This window comes from Wolffia australiana, chromosome 2, assembly GCF_029677425.1.
Source record: "Wolffia australiana isolate 7733 chromosome 2, ASM2967742v1".
In the NCBI taxonomy this organism is placed as follows: domain Eukaryota; kingdom Viridiplantae; phylum Streptophyta; class Magnoliopsida; order Alismatales; family Araceae; genus Wolffia; species Wolffia australiana.
The window spans coordinates 4,156,732-4,174,919 of NC_135836.1; the positions used below are offsets into that span (position 1 = coordinate 4,156,732).

The 18,188-nt window shown below is 37.9% G+C and overlaps 1 protein-coding gene across 1 annotated transcript; it reads left to right on the forward strand.

Annotated features, from left to right (window-relative positions):
• Positions 1-4,004: 4,004 nt before the first annotated feature.
• Positions 4,005-9,717, forward strand: LOC144716568 (mitochondrial inner membrane protein OXA1-like). The gene is made up of 9 exons (XM_078591723.1): positions 4,005-4,532; positions 4,600-4,690; positions 7,274-7,318; positions 7,466-7,524; positions 7,659-7,734; positions 7,840-7,971; positions 8,254-8,361; positions 9,117-9,171; positions 9,268-9,717. The coding sequence occupies exons 1-9, from the start codon at positions 4,066-4,068 to the stop codon at positions 9,507-9,509; spliced, it is 1,275 nt and encodes a 424-aa protein (XP_078447849.1). The 5' UTR covers positions 4,005-4,065; the 3' UTR covers positions 9,510-9,717.
• Positions 9,718-18,188: the final 8,471 nt, after the last annotated feature.

An 18,188-nucleotide genomic window follows, 5' to 3' on the forward strand; every position in this document is an offset into this window, starting at 1 on the left:
CAGTCCGTCGTCACTATGAAGACGACGATAGAGATCGTAGATGAGAGGCACACGGAGCCATGATTCAGAAGAGCATCCGAATCGAGGTTCCCGTCTATTAGGGCACGCAGAATCCGAAGGATTATACGAATTGGGGGTCTGACCTAGAGAGTTACTTCCAGTGGTACGGTATGGACGACGACCTATGCGTCTCATAGGCTGAGGCTAGACTCAAAGGTCAGGCCAAGATATTCTGGAAGAACAAGAAGGATGTTGCAATGCAACGAGGCGATCCACCAATCATTTGGGAAGAGATGTCGATAAAGCTTAAGGATAAGTATATCCCTAAGCTCTATATGACGCGACTCCTCCTCAAGTGGATGGATCTCAAGCAGGGCAGGTGCAAGGTAGGCGATTACATTGAGGATTTCGAGGAGTATCGCATGCGCTGCCACTTTGTCGATGGCCCTCAGGTTCATATCGCACTTTTTGTGCATGGCCTCCATCCTGAATTAGGAGCTAAAGTATTGGAGCAGAATCCAACAACAGTGGACCAGGCCTATAGTATAGTGGAAAGCAATGAGAACTCCTTCAAGGACACAAGTTCGGCAACGGTCCCGACAACCTGTACCCTATCCGCCGCCACGACTATGACTACTAGATCGTCCCTGACCATGGGAGGGACGAAAGGGTTACCCACTAATCCTAGGAGCACCGTCCCTCCACCAACGACGGTCACCGCGGTCCCTGCCACCTCATCCATCGTCTCAACGGCTCGCGCCTCGAACATGAACCGCGAGCAGTTACAATGCTTCAAGTGCAAGGGATACAGGCATCGACGGTCCGACTGCCCCTCTCTCCTTTATGTGGATTTCAACGGGAATCTGATTGACCCACCACCATAGGAGGACGTCGAGGTTGACGTCTACCCAGGCGAGCGCCGCGAAGATGAGATCTATGAGGAACCATTAGGATACATACAGATCACTCCCAATGTTTCATCACCCGTCTCACCCATTGTGAACCTCAAGATCCAGCAAGGCGTCGCATACCCTGACATCCCTAGAGCTCAGCGGCCTGCTCTAATCGCGGCACCCGTCAGGACCCCGACGTTAGCCTATGGCTGCACCGGGGGTTGCCTCGTCACAAACTCCTACCCATGCGATCATACTACTTAGACTCAATAAGCCTCATAAGCTTATAAACCAAAAATATTTCTCATTGAACCATTTAATTACACTAGTTTTGTGGTATTTATTACTTATAGTCAAAATGATACTTTTAATATATTGATCTTTTTTTAAATTATCCAGATTTTCCTAAGTCGGCACGCCTCATGGCTAAAACCATGACCAAAAAAACCGCCAGATGTCGAGTAAATGCATGACCAGTGTTCATATAAATGTTTTGAAAAAGGGTTCAAAAATATATAAAATATAAAAAAATATAAAAAAATTTCCTTTATGTGAAATTTAGGTGGATTCTTTAATTTTTTAATGGAGAATTTTTATCATCAAATTTGACAAACATTATCAAAGTTACATCAAAATTTGTTTGATCTAATATTTGTAGTTCATATCCACATTGTATGTCTACAAAGTTACAACTACTGAAGCAGTAATTAACTCTTAATCCTTGAACTAATGTCAAAATATCTAATATTTATTGTTCACCATAAATGTGCTCATATAAATAATAATACAATTGAAATTAAATTTCTGTTATTTTAAGGATTTTCCAAGTTTTTTCAGTTGTTCTGCTAATATTCTATTCATATGTAGTGTATCACGTGTCAAATGGCCTATTTTGAAATATCAAATTATCTTTAACTTTGAGAAAATAGAATTTCATCTTGATAAAATTAGGTTACAGAATAATGTTTTTATCCTAAGTCAACATGTAGAACTGAAAAGTTAGTTTTGCTGCAAAGAAGAGAAATTGTGTGAGACGCATTTTTTAGTTAGAAGAAGACACCTCGATGTAAGATTATGATGTCAGCCACTCATATAGTTCACATGACATTCAAACTGATGTTGATGATGATATTTTTTTTAGAATCCATGGATGGTTGATGTTGAATTTAACAAAGGAGATTATTGCCACCGTTTATATTGACTCACATGTGTCACACAGAATTTTATTCAACTTTCTCATTAACATCAAGAAGACATTTTGATTCCTTGTACACCAGTCCCATCACTGTAACCACAATTTTTTCGATAAATTGCATCACCCTCTGCCTAATTTTTGACATCATCCTCTGCTGAAAAATGTCCTTAATATCACTTTCAAACTTTTATACATCATGGGAGTTCCTCGTGACCTTTTGGTCAGTGCTTTCCTTACTGCATTTATCTCGTATGATGGATATTGGTCACTTCCAAAAGACTAGGGAAACAGAGCCCAAAGGGGGCTCTATTTCCCTAGACCAGCTCTATACTAATCATAAATTATTTGATCGCCCTCTGTTATTTGGACGTGTATAATTTGTGCTTAATTTATTGCTTGTACATAATATGTACATCCATCATCTATTTAAATCTCATTTATCATCATTTTTTTTGCATTCAGCCTTGAAGTTAATACGTACTTTGATCATTCATACATGGACATGTGGTTTCATAATTGTATTTTAGACTAGGATGATTAAACTAGATTAATCATGCATTAAATGTAGATATATTGAAGCAGCTGCATATGCTGGACACTAAATGGATATGTAGTTAGTATACGCAAGAACTTCCTTGATGAATGATCATTGTAGTGCTCATTTACTTCCACTAGATAGTCAATGATGCATATATACATCATTAGACACAAATGAAAATAATTGTTTGTGCACCCTTGAAATATATTTTCTCTCAGCATTAAAAACCAATTTAATGTAACTTGATTAGGCATTTTTCGTAATTGATGTAGAATGATTAATCAGATCAAAAGACTAATCTAATCCTTTTTTATCTGATCATCAGTCGGGTCCTTTGGATCAGCAAATGTTCAATCGAGGGTCAATAAAGTCATTGATGAATAGAGTCCATCAATCAACTTGATCATTATGGATTGAAAATAAATTTGATTTGAGATTCAAATGTCATAAAAAAAAGCGAAACACATCCCCCGTCGGTGTGTGTTAGGACCTTTTCAGTAGGTCCTAAACTACAGTAGGCAACTTATAAGAAAATACACATAATATTCAGGTATGATTAAGCTCTAGTGACGCGCAATAGTTTGTATGATATTTTTTAATTTTAATCACAATTACATACTGTTTCATGGATAACATGACCACATTGATCTAGGGGATCTTTCATTGAATATTACAGAATTGATGATATCAATCAATCATCGATCATATGATCATGCTTTGATTGCCCTCTTCAATTGCTCTATCGATCTTATTGATAGTGGTCAATGGTCCAAGATCCGATATGAGAGATGACCATAATTGGATCAGTGATGAAAGGCTGTTCTTTTGTTGAATTTCAAGTATTACATCAATCCAAAAAAAAGTAAACTCAACTAGTTAAGAAACATTGCATCAATTCATCAGTACTTTCTTGCGAATATTTATGCTCATATTTTTAATGGTCTTGGGCCCAAACATTTGAGATTTTAGACTGGCCCAAGTTCACATATCAGAGAAAAAACCAAGGAAGAACACTTTAAACCCCATTTCAAGTACTACATCAATCCTAGCAAAACAAACTAAAGAAAAATCTTCATCAGTTTAGCAGTTCAGTCTATGGGCTTGGTTATGCTCAAATTGTAATGGACTTGGCCCAGAATAGTTGAGATTTTAGACTGGCCCAAGTTCATATGTCAGAGAAAAAAACCAGGAAAGAAACCTTTAAAACCCCATTTCAAGTACTATATCAATCCTAGCAAAACAAACTAAAGAAAAATCTTCATCAGTTCAGAAGTTCTGTGTTTGGCTTGGTTATGCTCAAAATTTAATGGAGTTGGTCCAGAACAGTTGAAATTTTATACTGGCCCAAGTTCATATATCAGAGAAAAAAACCAGGAAAGAAACCCTTAAACCCCATTTAGAACTTACTACTGGTGATTTTCCTCTCTCCTTCCACTGCAATGGCGGCTTCCAGCCGAAGAACTCTGGCCTGCGGTCTACACCGCATCGTCAGCCAGATCAACTCCCCCTTCACTCCCCACATCGCTGCTTCTTCCATTCCCAATTTTAATGAAGACCCACGTCCCAAAATTCCATCTTTCGATCGATCCTCGAATCCCTTTGCTCTGCGTTCTCTTGCAAGCTTCAATGGCGATCATAGGGTTCTTGGGTTACCTTTTTTTCCCGGATTCCATTTGAACTCCGGCAGGTTCTACTCTTCGAGCTCGGCTGGATCTGGGGACGTGGAGTACATGAAAGACATCGCTACTGTGCTGACAGACAAGAGTGTAGATGTTAGCGCTGATGCTGTGGCACAGATCTCTCCTTTGGCGAGCGAAGTTGCGATTGCTGCTGCTGATTCTGCGATTCCTGTGGCTGCTCTTCAGCATTTGATTGACGCTGTCCACTCTTTCAGCGGTCTAAATTGGTCGGTTGAGTTGAGATTTTGCTGATGTTTTTAGTAATTTTGTGATGAATTTGGGTGTTTGAATCAGGTGGGCTGCGATTGCTCTGACTACTGTTTTGATTCGGACGGCCACTGTGCCGTTGTTGATCAATGGAATGAAAGCTTCCACCAAGTTGAGCGTACGACTCTGCCTTCATCCTCTTTTTTTTCTTATATGCTTTTCGATTGAAAAGTGTCCATGCCACATGATATCCAACTTTTAAATTTTGTTTTAGTGACGTAATTGAGAGGTTTTGGCATGTTTTGTCTAAATCTCTGGAAATGTTGGCGATCAAATTATTGTTGATCACGCAAGTGTCCATCCATGATAAGAGTGTTTAAGATGGTGGGCGTGTGAATCAATTGTTACTGGTTAAACCCTAAACCTAAACCCTAAACTATGTTGGTGCCTGTCAATTTTTTGAAAAAAATTGTTGATCAAGCCAATTATTTTTCTTTTTGTCAGCTTCTCTTCCTTTCATAACAAGTCCCCATCTCTAAGCCAGAGTAAAAGAGCTCACTGATATGATCCTCTGTCTAGGCTCGTATCAGAGGGGACTAGAGGGCGAGGCGAGGTAGAAGTTCCTGGAGAAAAGAGGAGAAATGGGAATGATCCAAGAGGAGGTCAAACTGATGGGGAAGGGATCAACAAGGGACGAGCCGCCTGATGACGCGGTGAAGGGTTGACAATCACGGGGATAGGAATCGTAGGAGAGAGACAGAGAGAGAGAGAGGTCCTAGACGTGGAGAGGGGAGGCAAGAGACCTTACTTCATTCTTCTTACTTACCCTTCTAAAGGGATGACATCCTTATTTAAAGGAAATACAGAATGACCAAAAGACAGAAATGCCCTTGTGGGCTAACAAGACGAGACTACCCCTAGATAGGTTGAGGATCTTATCAAGGATCCTATCACTTGCCCACCATTAAATGTAACTTTTATAGTAGCCTCGTTGCGAGGTATAAGTAACAGGTTAGACCAGAAACTGAAACATTTTGGAGCTTTTATGAACAATTATGTAAGTATTGCTGTTCTTAATGATGATGATGAGAGGATGATGATGAATCATCAGCATCCTTGTCAGTGGTCCATGTTAGGATGACGATGGTGATGACTTTGTCATCATCGTCATTGTCACTCGTTTGCCCCTAGGATGATGATATCGAACATCATCCTTGTCATCTTACAGCAGACGGTGCAAGTATGAATAGAACAGAAAGACAAGTCCACTCCACCCGCCACCACCTATTCTGTCAATTCCTGATATGCTACCATTGCCTCCAGTCCCCACTGCTGCAAGCTTCTTGCAGCCACCTCTGCTCTTTACCACCTGTATTGATACTGCTGGGCATCTCTCCAGCCCCCATCGCTGTGACAGCCTTCCCGTCCTTGTCATTCATTTGTGCCGGGATGACGATGACGATGACAAAGATGTCATCATCATCATCCTGTCTTGTCTACAACAATGATGACGATAACAAAATTCTCATTCTTTCACAATTTTGTGACAGTGATGATTTTTGGATGAGGACGATGAGTTCGTCATGGGACAGGAACCATGACAATTTTCGTTTTGTCTAATTTCTCTAAAGCTAAAGTTCAATTCAGGGTCAGATGGAACATTGGGTATGTGGTTTATGCATGCGACTTGAAGGTTTTATTTGGAAAGTTACAAAGAAAGAAAGAGAACTGATCCTTGGCCTAGCCTCCTCTGGAAATGGTCGAGGACAGAGTGTCATAAGAATATATAGGGCCAGCAATCTGCTTAGGGAAAGAAGGATCTCGTAAGTCATATTTGATGTGGCTTTATCCTGACCTCGGGAAAAATCATGAAGTTATGCGCAATTTTCTTGGTCTGTGAGTGTGTGTTGTTATGTGTTCCCATTTGGTAATCTTTATCTGCATACGTGAATTTGTAGTTTTTTTACTGAGAGTTTATTGGTTTAACCAGTGAATGGCCCCAATTCAGTTATCATATTGTGCCATTTGTCTGGCGTAACAAAAAAAATCGCAAAGAAACATAAGATTGTAGATTGAAATTACCTGCGATAGTTCATGTCTCAATCTTAATCATCTTATCATCAGGAGGTCTTTTTGATCATCTTTGTTTTCTCCTGAACTGTTCTTTGATTGTTGGATCTCCTCGGACTGAGCTGTCTGTTTTAATTCTCTCATTAAAGTCTTCCTAGTGTTCATTCGATTTTCATTAGCCTTTCTCATGAATAAGTCCTTTAATCTTGGGATAGTTTTCATATCTTATAAGGATTTGAGATACATTGTCTAAAATTTCAGATAGCCATTGATTTTTATTTTTCTCAAGAGTTTCATGGTGATGTCGAAAAAACCCGGGGTTTCCTATCTTTTGTATCTCTGAAAATTGAAATTATTTTGAAGCACCGAAGCAGAGACCTTATTTTCCCCTTTCTCAATAAAAGCTAATTCTCCTTATTTTTATCAATTAGTGTTTTAAGACATCAATAGACGACTGCATTTCATTGCTGATTTCTTGTCCTTTGGAAGCTGCTCCATTCCTATTTGCATTTAAGAGCCTATTGTTTGTTATACTTTCCATGAATTTGTGCACGGCGTTTCAATCATTTCTTGTTAAAAGAGCATGTTGTGATAATACCTTTATTTATTTCTCATATTCAAGAAAGCTTTCATTTTATGATATTTGTCATCTCTCATATTCATGATATCTGTTGTCCCCTCACTTGTGCAGTTAATGAGACCTCACCTGGAGGAGATCAAGGAAAGAATGCAAAATGTACCGCTCTTCTAGCCTTATACTCCTACAACAAATCGATATATTCTTTCATTATTTTTTCAACCAAGAATCTTTTACATGTTTGCTCATCATACCCTTCTTTCCTTCTAGACTCCATGAAAGATTCTGAATTTTTGGTTTTTTCAGAGCACAGACCCGAGAGATATTCAAGAAAGTCAGAAAAGAATGAAAGAACTCTTCAAACAGTACGTAAATTGTGGTTTCTGTTTTATCGCTGAATTCATGAACACAGCGGAATTTAAGAAAACCCTTTTTTTTTCTTCAACAAGCTGAAGAAAAATAATTCATTCCTGTTGACTCCTTGACCTTTTTTACTCAGGCACGGGGTTACGCCGTTCACCCCGCTGAAGGGACTTTTCATTCAAGGACCCGTCTTCATCAGCTTTTATCTGGCTGTAACTTTTCAAAACCTTTTCTCCTTCATATTTTGCAGATTTATTTATGTATGTTTCCCAATTTTATGTATAATAATATGACTTGATGTCTGAATTTGTTTGTAGATAACCAACATGGTTGAGAAAGTTCCTTCTTTTAAAGCTGGGGGAGCCCTCTGGTTCACTGATTTGACTACTGCTGATCCGCTGTACATGCTTCCAGTTTTAACTTCGCTGAGCTTCTTGGCAACAGTGGAGGTAAGCGTTGACGTTTTTAGTAAAAATTACATTTGCACAACAAAAAGAAGCTTGCACCATTGACGCCACAGTTCTTGAATATTGCTTTACTTTTTTATATAATTCTGTTTATTGTTCCCATTCATTCATGTCACATAAATTTATTTATGTGTGATTCTTCCACCGTGGAGGTAAGAGTCGACTTTTTTGTTTTATTCATTGTATTCATTTGGTCTTATTTTTTTAACATTCTTCGGTCTTCATGTTACATAATTTGATTTATGCATTATTACCTCCACGTAGCTGAATATGCAAGAGGGTATGGAGGGGAATCCAATGGCTGGCACCATGAAGAACTTTTCAAGAATTCTTGCCTTCATGACTATTCCGTTCACTGCGACCTTTCCCAAGGTATTCTTTTTTTAATAAAATTTTATTTTCAAGCTTCTCTTTGACTCGTAAAATCAACATGATACACTTCATTTGATGGATGGAATTTCATGTTTTTAAGTCAGCCAGTATTAACCCGAGTCCTTGTACCCGTTTTTAACAATCAACATTATACACTTCATCAACATGATACTCGTTGGACCTCTATTTTGTGGGCTCTCTACACACCAATTCATTTAACAATCATGTTCAATTAACACTAATTCATTAGTTAATTTAAGCTGAAAAATATCAACTCCAATCGGTTTAGTTTCTGCCCTAAGAATCTCCAGCTTAAATCTAGAAGCAGGATTAGGGGTCAGCGATTGGATCAGATCGAATGGCATCTGATTAAAGGATTTGGTAGATGGGCCCTGATAATGATCTCATCGATGAATCTGGTCGATGGAATGTATCAATCAAAAATCAGATTAATCGTAGACTGCTACTTTGGGTAGGGGATAGCAGTCCGACCAGATTAGGGGTCAGTGATTGGATCACATCTGATCAAAGGATTTTGATGATCGGCTCTGATCGTGATCCGATCATCCAGTCTGGTCGATCATATCAAGATCAGATCGATTGGTTGATCTACTCGCCGCTTAACAGAGTTTCTGCATCGGGATTATCAAATTTTCCATGAATGAACCTTCCCAATCTATGGATCATCGTGGAAATTAATATAAACCTTGTTAACCGTAATTTATCCCCTGAACTTTGCTTTCATTGTTGTATAGGCAATCTTCTGCTACTGGATCACTTCCAACCTCTTCTCCCTCACTTACGGAATGCGTGAGCACTTAATCCTCTAAACCCTCGTCGTATCTTTAGTTTTAATAACACTCATTAAATTAATTGTTCATATTTCTTTAATTTTTCATGGGCCAGTTCTCAAACGCCCGGCTGTGCGCACATTCCTCAGTCTCCCAGAAATCCCTTCTTCCCTGCGTGCTGCTTCCTCTACGCCGAGCTTTCCTTTCTTTGGGGGAGCCAAGCAAGTGACTGCTACAGAATCTGATTCTTCAGCCTCATCGCCTCAAGAAAAAAAAACAGCCTCTTCAGTCATCAACCACCGAATTCGGCAGCTTGAAAGAAAAGTTAAGAGCAGAAGCAAATCTAAGAAAAGGTAAGATTTTTGTTTACGCCGACTATAGGTCAATAGTTTCAAAAGAATAGTAACGATTATAATAAACTCGACCCATTTCTCCCCGTGATTCTCAAGGTGGGGTGATTTCCTAGTTCTTCTCTAGGGAAGCAAGGAAGAGAATTATGCATGTTATAAAATTTTGGAGGGATATTTGTTCACTTGGGAATAAATTATTCTTAATTTAAGCACAATAGTCTGGATTTTTTCCTTTTAGTGTTCTATTGGGAAGGATCTTTGCCCGTAAGGACATTAATGTTGGATTTAATGACTGACTTGTATGGTGGATCAGACATATATATTGTTTATATGATAGTATTATTGAATAATAGACGAGATTAATGAATGAAAGAAACTAATCCACAGAAAGACTGTCCTGGAACATGGAGTAGGACCTAGATTTTCCCTTTATTATGCTCTTCTATGCTCTTGATGATTCAGAGAAAAGCAAGGAAAGAAAGTGGTCAATAAGATTGAGGGAATTGGTGATAGCTGACTTGTTGCCAAAAAGCATTGGTCTGGTCTGTGATGTGATACGATCCTTGATCTAGGATCGTATCGGAAGGATGGTAGAGGGCGATGAGAGGTAGAAGTTCCCGGGGTAGAGAGGTGAAACGGGAATGGTAGAGGGCGGGCCGAGCAGAGGGTTGGGGCTCGGCCGGGGACGAGCTGCCTGGAGATGCGGTGAGGAAGAGAGGATCTCGAGGACGGGGATCGTAGAGGGAGAGAGGGAGACCAGGCCTAGACGAGAGGAGGGGGAGACAAGGCACTACTTCATTCTACTTCTTTCTTGGCTGCCTCCTAAAGGGCATCCCTATTTAAAGGGAAATACATAATAGCAAATGACTAGAATGCCCCTGTGGGCTAACATGACTAAACTACTCCTAGGATCCTATCATGATGGAGATCATAAAACTGGCTAATATTTCATAAACCTGATTGAAGAATTTGGTTCAAACTGTGTTTGTGGTTACCCCCTAGAAAAGAACATTATCTTGTGGTAGAATGTTTTGGCGGGTAAGATAATTTATGTTACTCTGACTCATATTTATTTTTCAAATTCTTCAATGGAAATATTTAGGACAAAGTCTAGGTTTGAGTAAATATTCATAATGTATGTGCTCAGTATGTAAGTGAATCAAAATGAGAAAATACATATAAGATACGCCTTGTAGAATTAAAATAATTATAGGTTAAGTCATTAAAATCAATATTCTTATGCACCCGCAAACAAAGTCTACTCTGACCCGCCAATGACTGTTGGTTACCTTGTCTACATGATTTAAATTCTCCAATAGAAATATTTGGGATCAAGCCTAGGTTCATGGGTCAAAACATTGACTATTCTGTGTATTGAGAAAAGACACATAACACTTATAGAAATATAGAAAAATTGAGTTGTGCTAGAAATGTACAAGAAAGAATTCAACTTCGTAATTAATTAAATGTCAGAATAAAAGATTGACAAAATATTGTAAACAGGTCGGAATGGTCTAAGCCATAAGTAAGCTGATAGCAACAAAGAGTTATTGAAAGGGAAAAAACAACAGACATACTAACATTTTGAATGATTATGTCCTTCTGCAACAGCATCCAACTTCTCTTTAAATTTGCTACTGGTCTTGGTGATCTTTGATTACCTAAACTCATCATAACTGAAGACACTAAATTACTTGGTTTGGAGGGATCATTTAGGGGTTTTCAAGAGATGGTATTGTGTGCTTAGTCCTCCAAAATATATATTTCAATCTTCTTTACAAGGGGTCTCTGAAGGGTTAAATCATGGGCCCCCTGGGCAAAATGTTGAGGGGTTAATTGGGGCAGTCCCCTCAAATGTGTTCTTCAAATCAGAGGGTAAAAAACAAAGTATCGCTTCATTATTGTATCTTTTTTCAAAAAATTCCCAAGCTTATCACTATGTTCAAGCGCATGAATATTCCTTAAATGTGTGAAAACTGAAGAAAAATGCTGCAGCTCATTTGCATATCTCTTTCAAACTTCAATTTCTAAAATAAGCAAGCAGTGTAATGTTTGAATATACTCATTATGTTCAAGCACGTGAATATTCCTTAAATGTATGAAAACTGAAGAGACATATTGTAGCTCATTTGCATATCCCTTTGAAACTTTAATCTCTGAAATAAGCAAGCAGTGTAATGTTTGAATATACTCAATATACTCTCAACTAGCTCAATTAATTATAAGTATCTTTTTTCCTCTATTCATCTGATAGAATGTAAAGTGGAATTATAGATATATATAAATTTTATATGTTTGCATTAGTTTTCATGATCATTTTTTTCTTAAATTTTTATCAGATAAAAAATTTAATCTTTATGTCAAAGCTGTTATCTGGCATGCTGTTAGGAGAATGGGTAATGATTTTGCTGCATTCTAATGATCAATGCTTGATTTGATCAACACATTTGTGATGGACAGTGTAGTCTATCACATGATTATATGGGTTTATTGAAAGTTTCGTTTTAATTACATACAAATAGTTTATGGTTCTAATTATATGATATGCACGTACGAAATACCCTGATTTCCTTACCATTTTTAATTGTTCACATTGGTTAAATACACTTGGAATAGATGAACGTCTTTTTTAGGGATCATAAACTTGTCAAAGTACGAAAAACTCAAATTGATAGTTTCATCACTCCACCATCCTCATCCACATGAATCTGATAAAACTATACCTCATTCTAGGTGATTTTTAATAAGGAATTTTCATTACAATCTTACAATTGTTTGAGATGGGTAATATGGCTAGGAGCTTAGTATTTGAGTGATATTCTCCAAGGAGTCCACATTTGACATCAACACCGTGTACATTATTTTAAGGAACCCCTGCTAAAAATTGTATGTATAAAATTCTGTATCTATCTCTGAACCCTAGAATCTCTGTATTTAATAGGAGAAGTATAAATAAAATTCTGAAAACAAACAATAAATGTATTTTCCATGGATTTTTCATGAATTTGTGAGGGAAGGGATGATTTTCCTCCGTATAAGATAATGGCTTGTGGAAAGATGATTATTTATACTCTTAATATATAATGCCAACTCTTAATATATACTCGTCCCTCAAAATGCACATGATTATTTTATATGCTTCAAAGTTGGAACTGGTTACTAAGTCACACTAATATTTTTTCTCGCATAGGAGTTCTGAAGATAATATTATAATTTCTCCATTTATAAATTTATTTATAATTTTAAAAATAATTAATATTCATGTATACCAAACATGAATTATTAATAAGACAACCTTGAACTCATTGTAGGTAGATATTCTCCACCCTAGAGTAAAAGCTAATGAATCACAAATGCATAAGAATCTGAATTGCGAGCAACAGCTGTGCGGACATAATAGTAGAAAAAAAATTCTTAATTTATTTTTGCATGACATCATGCAGGGAAAAATGTTATGCAGTTATTTATGTATAAGAGTAGAACAGCTATGTAGTGGCATGCTGAAATATTAATATGATACATGGTGTACTGATAATCTCTTTTCTCCAAGGCGTAAAGTTGATGAATTATGTTAAAAATCAGGATTGAAAAATAATTGTAAACCAAAGTAAGTGGCGAAATAAAATTTGGGTTTTCTATTTTGGACCAAATTTTGCTCATATCAGACCAAATTGAGACAGTTGGTCTCGCACCTGTTTGGACATCACACCGAATGGGTCAACTATATTTATTAAAATATATTTATATTTCATACCCCAAAAAAATTGATATTATAAATGTTATAAAAACATGACTCCCTGTTGCTCGCTTCCACTCTCTGTTCCACTCTTGCCCAGTTACTCTCCGCCTATGTTCACCACTCCCCACCCTCCCTCTTTCCATGATCCATATAAAGTTATGTTCCACAAAATCACCAAAGAATCCCTCTCTACAGAAATTAGCCTATTTAACTAACATTTTTAATGACATATCTAGATTCATGGTGCATAAGTTCACCCTCATGATGAATTGTATGTGTGGACGTGGGGAAGAGAGAGAAATAGGGTGATTGTTGTTCAACAGCCTGAAGACTTTCCCACCCCTCAGGTTCCGCCAACATAAACGTTGATGCCAGGGACCAATGTGTTTGTCAACACTGAAAAACATGCACGAGTGAGTGATAATCTCTGAAATTCATCAGGGCCTTGCGTCCCCACCTAAGTGATGCCATGATGGATGCAGAGCAAGAACTGAATGGAGCCAATGTCAGCTAGGAAGCATCATTTAAGAAAGACCACTTTATGTGTATCCTCTTATAATGGCAATTTTTTTATTTCAACTATTCTACTTTGACTTTGATGTTGACTAATCAACCTGACTGGAGTGGAACTAGACTGGGACAGAACTAGACCAGACTGAGACAAGAACAAACTTCAAGATATAGGTCTTTACTATAAACTGAGACTATGACTACAACATCCAACCATAAATAAAATACTTACAGGTCCTAAATCCATCAGCAAAACCTTATTTTTCTTTCAAAATGCAATGTAGTGTTATCTACATGATACTAATAAAAATGTAACGTTTAATGTTCAAACCCATATTTTTTATAATGGTAAATTTTTTGTGTACGTGTTATTAATAACACTGAGTGAATCTAAATAATCAAGTGCAAAGAAAAAAAAACTAGAATTTTTTTTGGTATGAGAATGCAATATCAAGTGATTGAAAATGATGTCATGTGACATATTTTAGTGATTTCATTCAATAAAAGTCTAGCATTTTAAAAAGATTGAAAAGGGGAAACAAGATTTCCTGTATGCTTTAAGTAAAGGCGATAGCTTCCTTTAAAGTTTGGGAGTAAGTTCGGCTAGTAAAAATCCCTTATATAACTAATGGAATTTAAGTTGAATTATTGTTAAAATTAAAAATCATTTTTTTCAGATTTGAGTTTTTGTACTGAAGAAGAAAACTCTCAATAGGGAAATCATTTTTATATATTTAGATAACTACACATCATTCTTTACTTTTTATTCACTTTTAATGATATATTTATTTGTAGACAATCAACATTAACAATATGATTTGGATTAACCACCTCTGGATGGCTAATCATAATAATTTAAAACCTGTGTTTACCACTGTCTAGAGGTATCTTTTTATCACTAGGTAACACCTTATACGTATGACTTTATCCTCAGCAATTTTACATTAGTATTTATTTTGTTTTATGGATAATGAGTTCAATTCCGTAAATATATGTACAACCTGATTTAGGCCTCACTATTTCCTAGTGCACTTAGAGTTGAATGAATGTCTTTAATTTGTACTTACAATATATAAAAGGGCATTGATGTAGGTATTAAGTCCAAATTAGAAGTTCTGTAAGTAGATATTAAGTCATGATAACAATAAAGATCTTTATAATGAAACTCACCATGACTTTCAAAGTTTCTTCATATACTATTTTTATATTATAAATGAATCATATTACAATAATATCTCATTAATGAAATTATAATAAATATTATAAGTACTTCGTAATTCAAAATTCTTCTAATTCATCAATACAGTTTCAATAGGATAAATTATTCTTCAAGTTTTTCAACTTTATAAAAACTCTGAAGCATAACTGTTATGACCAGCACCAAGAGACTCCTATCATTGGATGTCACTTTTATGCTTCTCAGATGTGATATTGTATATCTTATCATTCTAGTGAAGATAACTATTTCTTAGTGAAAAAGGTACAATCATATTTATCTGTCACATTATCATTTGTCAAATGATCATTTTAAGCATCCATGGGATAATGAGCAAGAATAGCCCCATCAATTTCCAAGTCAACATGTCAAGCATCAAGCTTGCGGGATAATGATGTGTGAAATAATAAGAATAGATCCATGGGATTAACACATTTCATAAGACCAAATGACCAAGGCAATTATCAAGATGTTGATGGACCAGGTAGATAATGATGTGTGAAATGTGAGATCTTAGAAAAATAATTGAACATAATAACTTCCCTTTGAAGGAGAGTAAGCCGGGTAAACGGGCTGAATTATGACCTTATTCACCTAAATACATGTTCAAAAGAATTATGATTGCTGAACACATTACATAAGAATAGATAAACTTTTAATATTTTCTAATAAGTATATGCATGAGTTGTTAAGAATAATTTCATAACTCTCTTTTAGGATCTATTGAGATAGAGCACTTGAGTGGTCCAAATTGTGTTAATCCTTGTTACGTATAAAATGTTAGCAAAGATGGCTTTGGTTATTATACATATGAAAAGGGTAGAAATATTTATCAATATAAAATTCATATTTTATTCAACAATATTCCCATCAGACCCATCAATTTTTTCCTCTAAAAAGACCTCCAAGCTTTTCATATTTCTTCAATATTTCGGGGCTTCATCCCCTTCAAACTTCATCTCAGTAGAGAAGCAAGAGCATCAGAATATGCATCGGAACAACTCCGCAATATCAAAATCAAGATCATTGAGCTCAGGAAGATTCAAACGGCAGAAAGAGAGTGAGGGGGATAGGGAGGATAGAGAAGGGGAGGGAGAGAGGGATGAATAGAAGAGAGAGAGAGAGAGAGAGAGAGAGAGAGAGAGAGAGGGAGGGGAAGAGGAAGGGATGAATAGGGGAGAGAGAGAGAGAGAGAGGGGAAGGGGAAGGGATGAATAGGAGAGAGAGAGAGAGAGGTAGGGATGAACAGAAGATATATATATGGAGGGGGATAGAGAGGATATAGAGAGAGATATAGGGGAAGAGGAAGAGATGAATAGGCGAGAGAGAGATGGAGGGGGATAGAGAGGATACAGAGAGAGATGGTACGGGGAAGAGGAAGAGATAAATAGGAGAGAAAGAGAGAGAGAGAGAGAGAGAGAGAGAGAGAGAGATGGAGGGGGAGAGGGAGGATAGAGAGAGAGAGAGAGGTATGGATGAATAGATGAGAGAGAGAGATATGGAGGGGGAGGAGGAGGATAGAGAGAGGGCCGGATGATAGAGGGGAGATGGAGGGAGAGAGGGAGGATAGAGAACGCGAGAGAGGGAGGGAGGGATGAATAGAAGAGAGATAAATGGAGGGGGAGAGGAAGGATAGAGAGAGAGAGAGGGAGGAATAAAAGGAGAGATGGAGGGGGAGAGGGAGCATAGAGAGAGAAAAAGGGAGGGAGGGATGAATAGAAGAGAGAGAAAGGGACGGGACGGTTTTTTCATCCCAAGACAAAAAGATCGTCCCATCAGCGAGGTCGGATGAAGAACAGGACAGAAATTTGTCCTGGGACGAAAAAACCGTCCTGTCCTGAGACCTCGGACGAGGGACAGTAAGGGAAGGATGAAATTTTTTTGTTGATTTACTTGAGCTTTCCACCGATTGGAAGTACATTTGCCCGACGACAGATGAACTAATGTTTTATATACAAAGAAAAATGAGCGATCCCTCCATGACGTCAACAAATCAAAGGAAGAAATCAGTTGAAGGCTAGGACGATTGAGAAGACATCACAGAGAGCAAGCTAATTTCACGACTGCAGAAACGATGCATGTTACGTCCACTATTTCAAGTTGAGGGCTAGAAAAGCAAGTCAGAAAATACTACAGACTTCTAAAATGCTAGGAATTTGCAGCAGCATTATCGGGCGACGGCAATCGGCGGGATAGCATCTAAAAGAACGATCACAATCGCGCAACAAAGCAGGAAAAGATCAAAGGACCCAGAGCTCTGACAAATCAAGAAGACCGATCTCAGTTACCCAATTGGACTACACATCAATACGACCTTTTCAGACAGCTCGATCAATCGAACTCAAGAAACAACTGATCAGTGTCAGAAATTTCCCAAGCCTGATTACCTTTTCCACAGTCAAGACGAACCAAATCACGAGATCAGAAGGGAGAATAAATCCCAGAAAACGGAATAGCAACCCAGAGATGTACATAGATCTTCGACTAGATGGGGGCGGATCAAAAGCATCAAACTAACAAAAAAACAAGAGATGGCGAGAGAGGAGTGGGTACTTCAATGGGTTTCCAGCGGCCTGTTTTTTCGTCCCAGACATGGGACGGGACGATTTGGACTAAGACTGGATGTGGACAAAGTATAGTAGTATGGGACAAACTCCTGGACGGGACAATTTGCACAAACATCCAAAAATTGAGACGTAGGACGGGACAATATTCGTCCCCTCCTGTCCCTACTCCGTCCAGGAAGATCCAGCACTATAAGAGGGATGAATAGAAAAGAGAGAGAGAGGTGGGCCACCGGTTTCGGGTGGTCTGCCCTATTTTCTTCAAAAAAAAAAATAGAAAAGAGATATATATATACATATACATATATATGGAGGGGAGGAGGGAGGAAAGAGAGAGAGAGAGAGGGAGAGAGAGAGGGACGGAGGGATGAATAGAAGAAAAAGAAATGGAGAGGGAGCGAGAGGATAGAGAGAGAGAGGACTGGAGGGATGAATAGAAGAGAGAGAAAGGGAGGGGGAGCGAGAGGATAGAGAGAGAGAGAGAGGACTGGAGGGATGAATAGAAGAGAGAGAAATGGAGGGGGAGCAAGAGGATAGAGAGAGAGAGAGGACTGGAGGGATGAATAGAAGAGAGAGAAATGGAGGGGGAGCGAGAGGATAGAGAGAGAGAGAGAGGACTGGAGGGATGAACAGAAGAGAGAGAAATGGAGGGGGAAC

Coding starts and splice junctions, on each gene's coding strand:
- LOC144716568 (XM_078591723.1), top strand. CDS start 4,066: ATGGCGGCTTCCAGCCGAAGAACTCTGGCCTGCGGTCTACACCGCATC. Junction 4,533..4,599: donor TCTTTCAGCGGTCTAAATTG/GTCGGTTGAGTT, acceptor TGTTTGAATCAG/GTGGGCTGCGATTGCTCTGA. Junction 7,319..7,465: donor TCAAGGAAAGAATGCAAAAT/GTACCGCTCTTC, acceptor TGGTTTTTTCAG/AGCACAGACCCGAGAGATAT.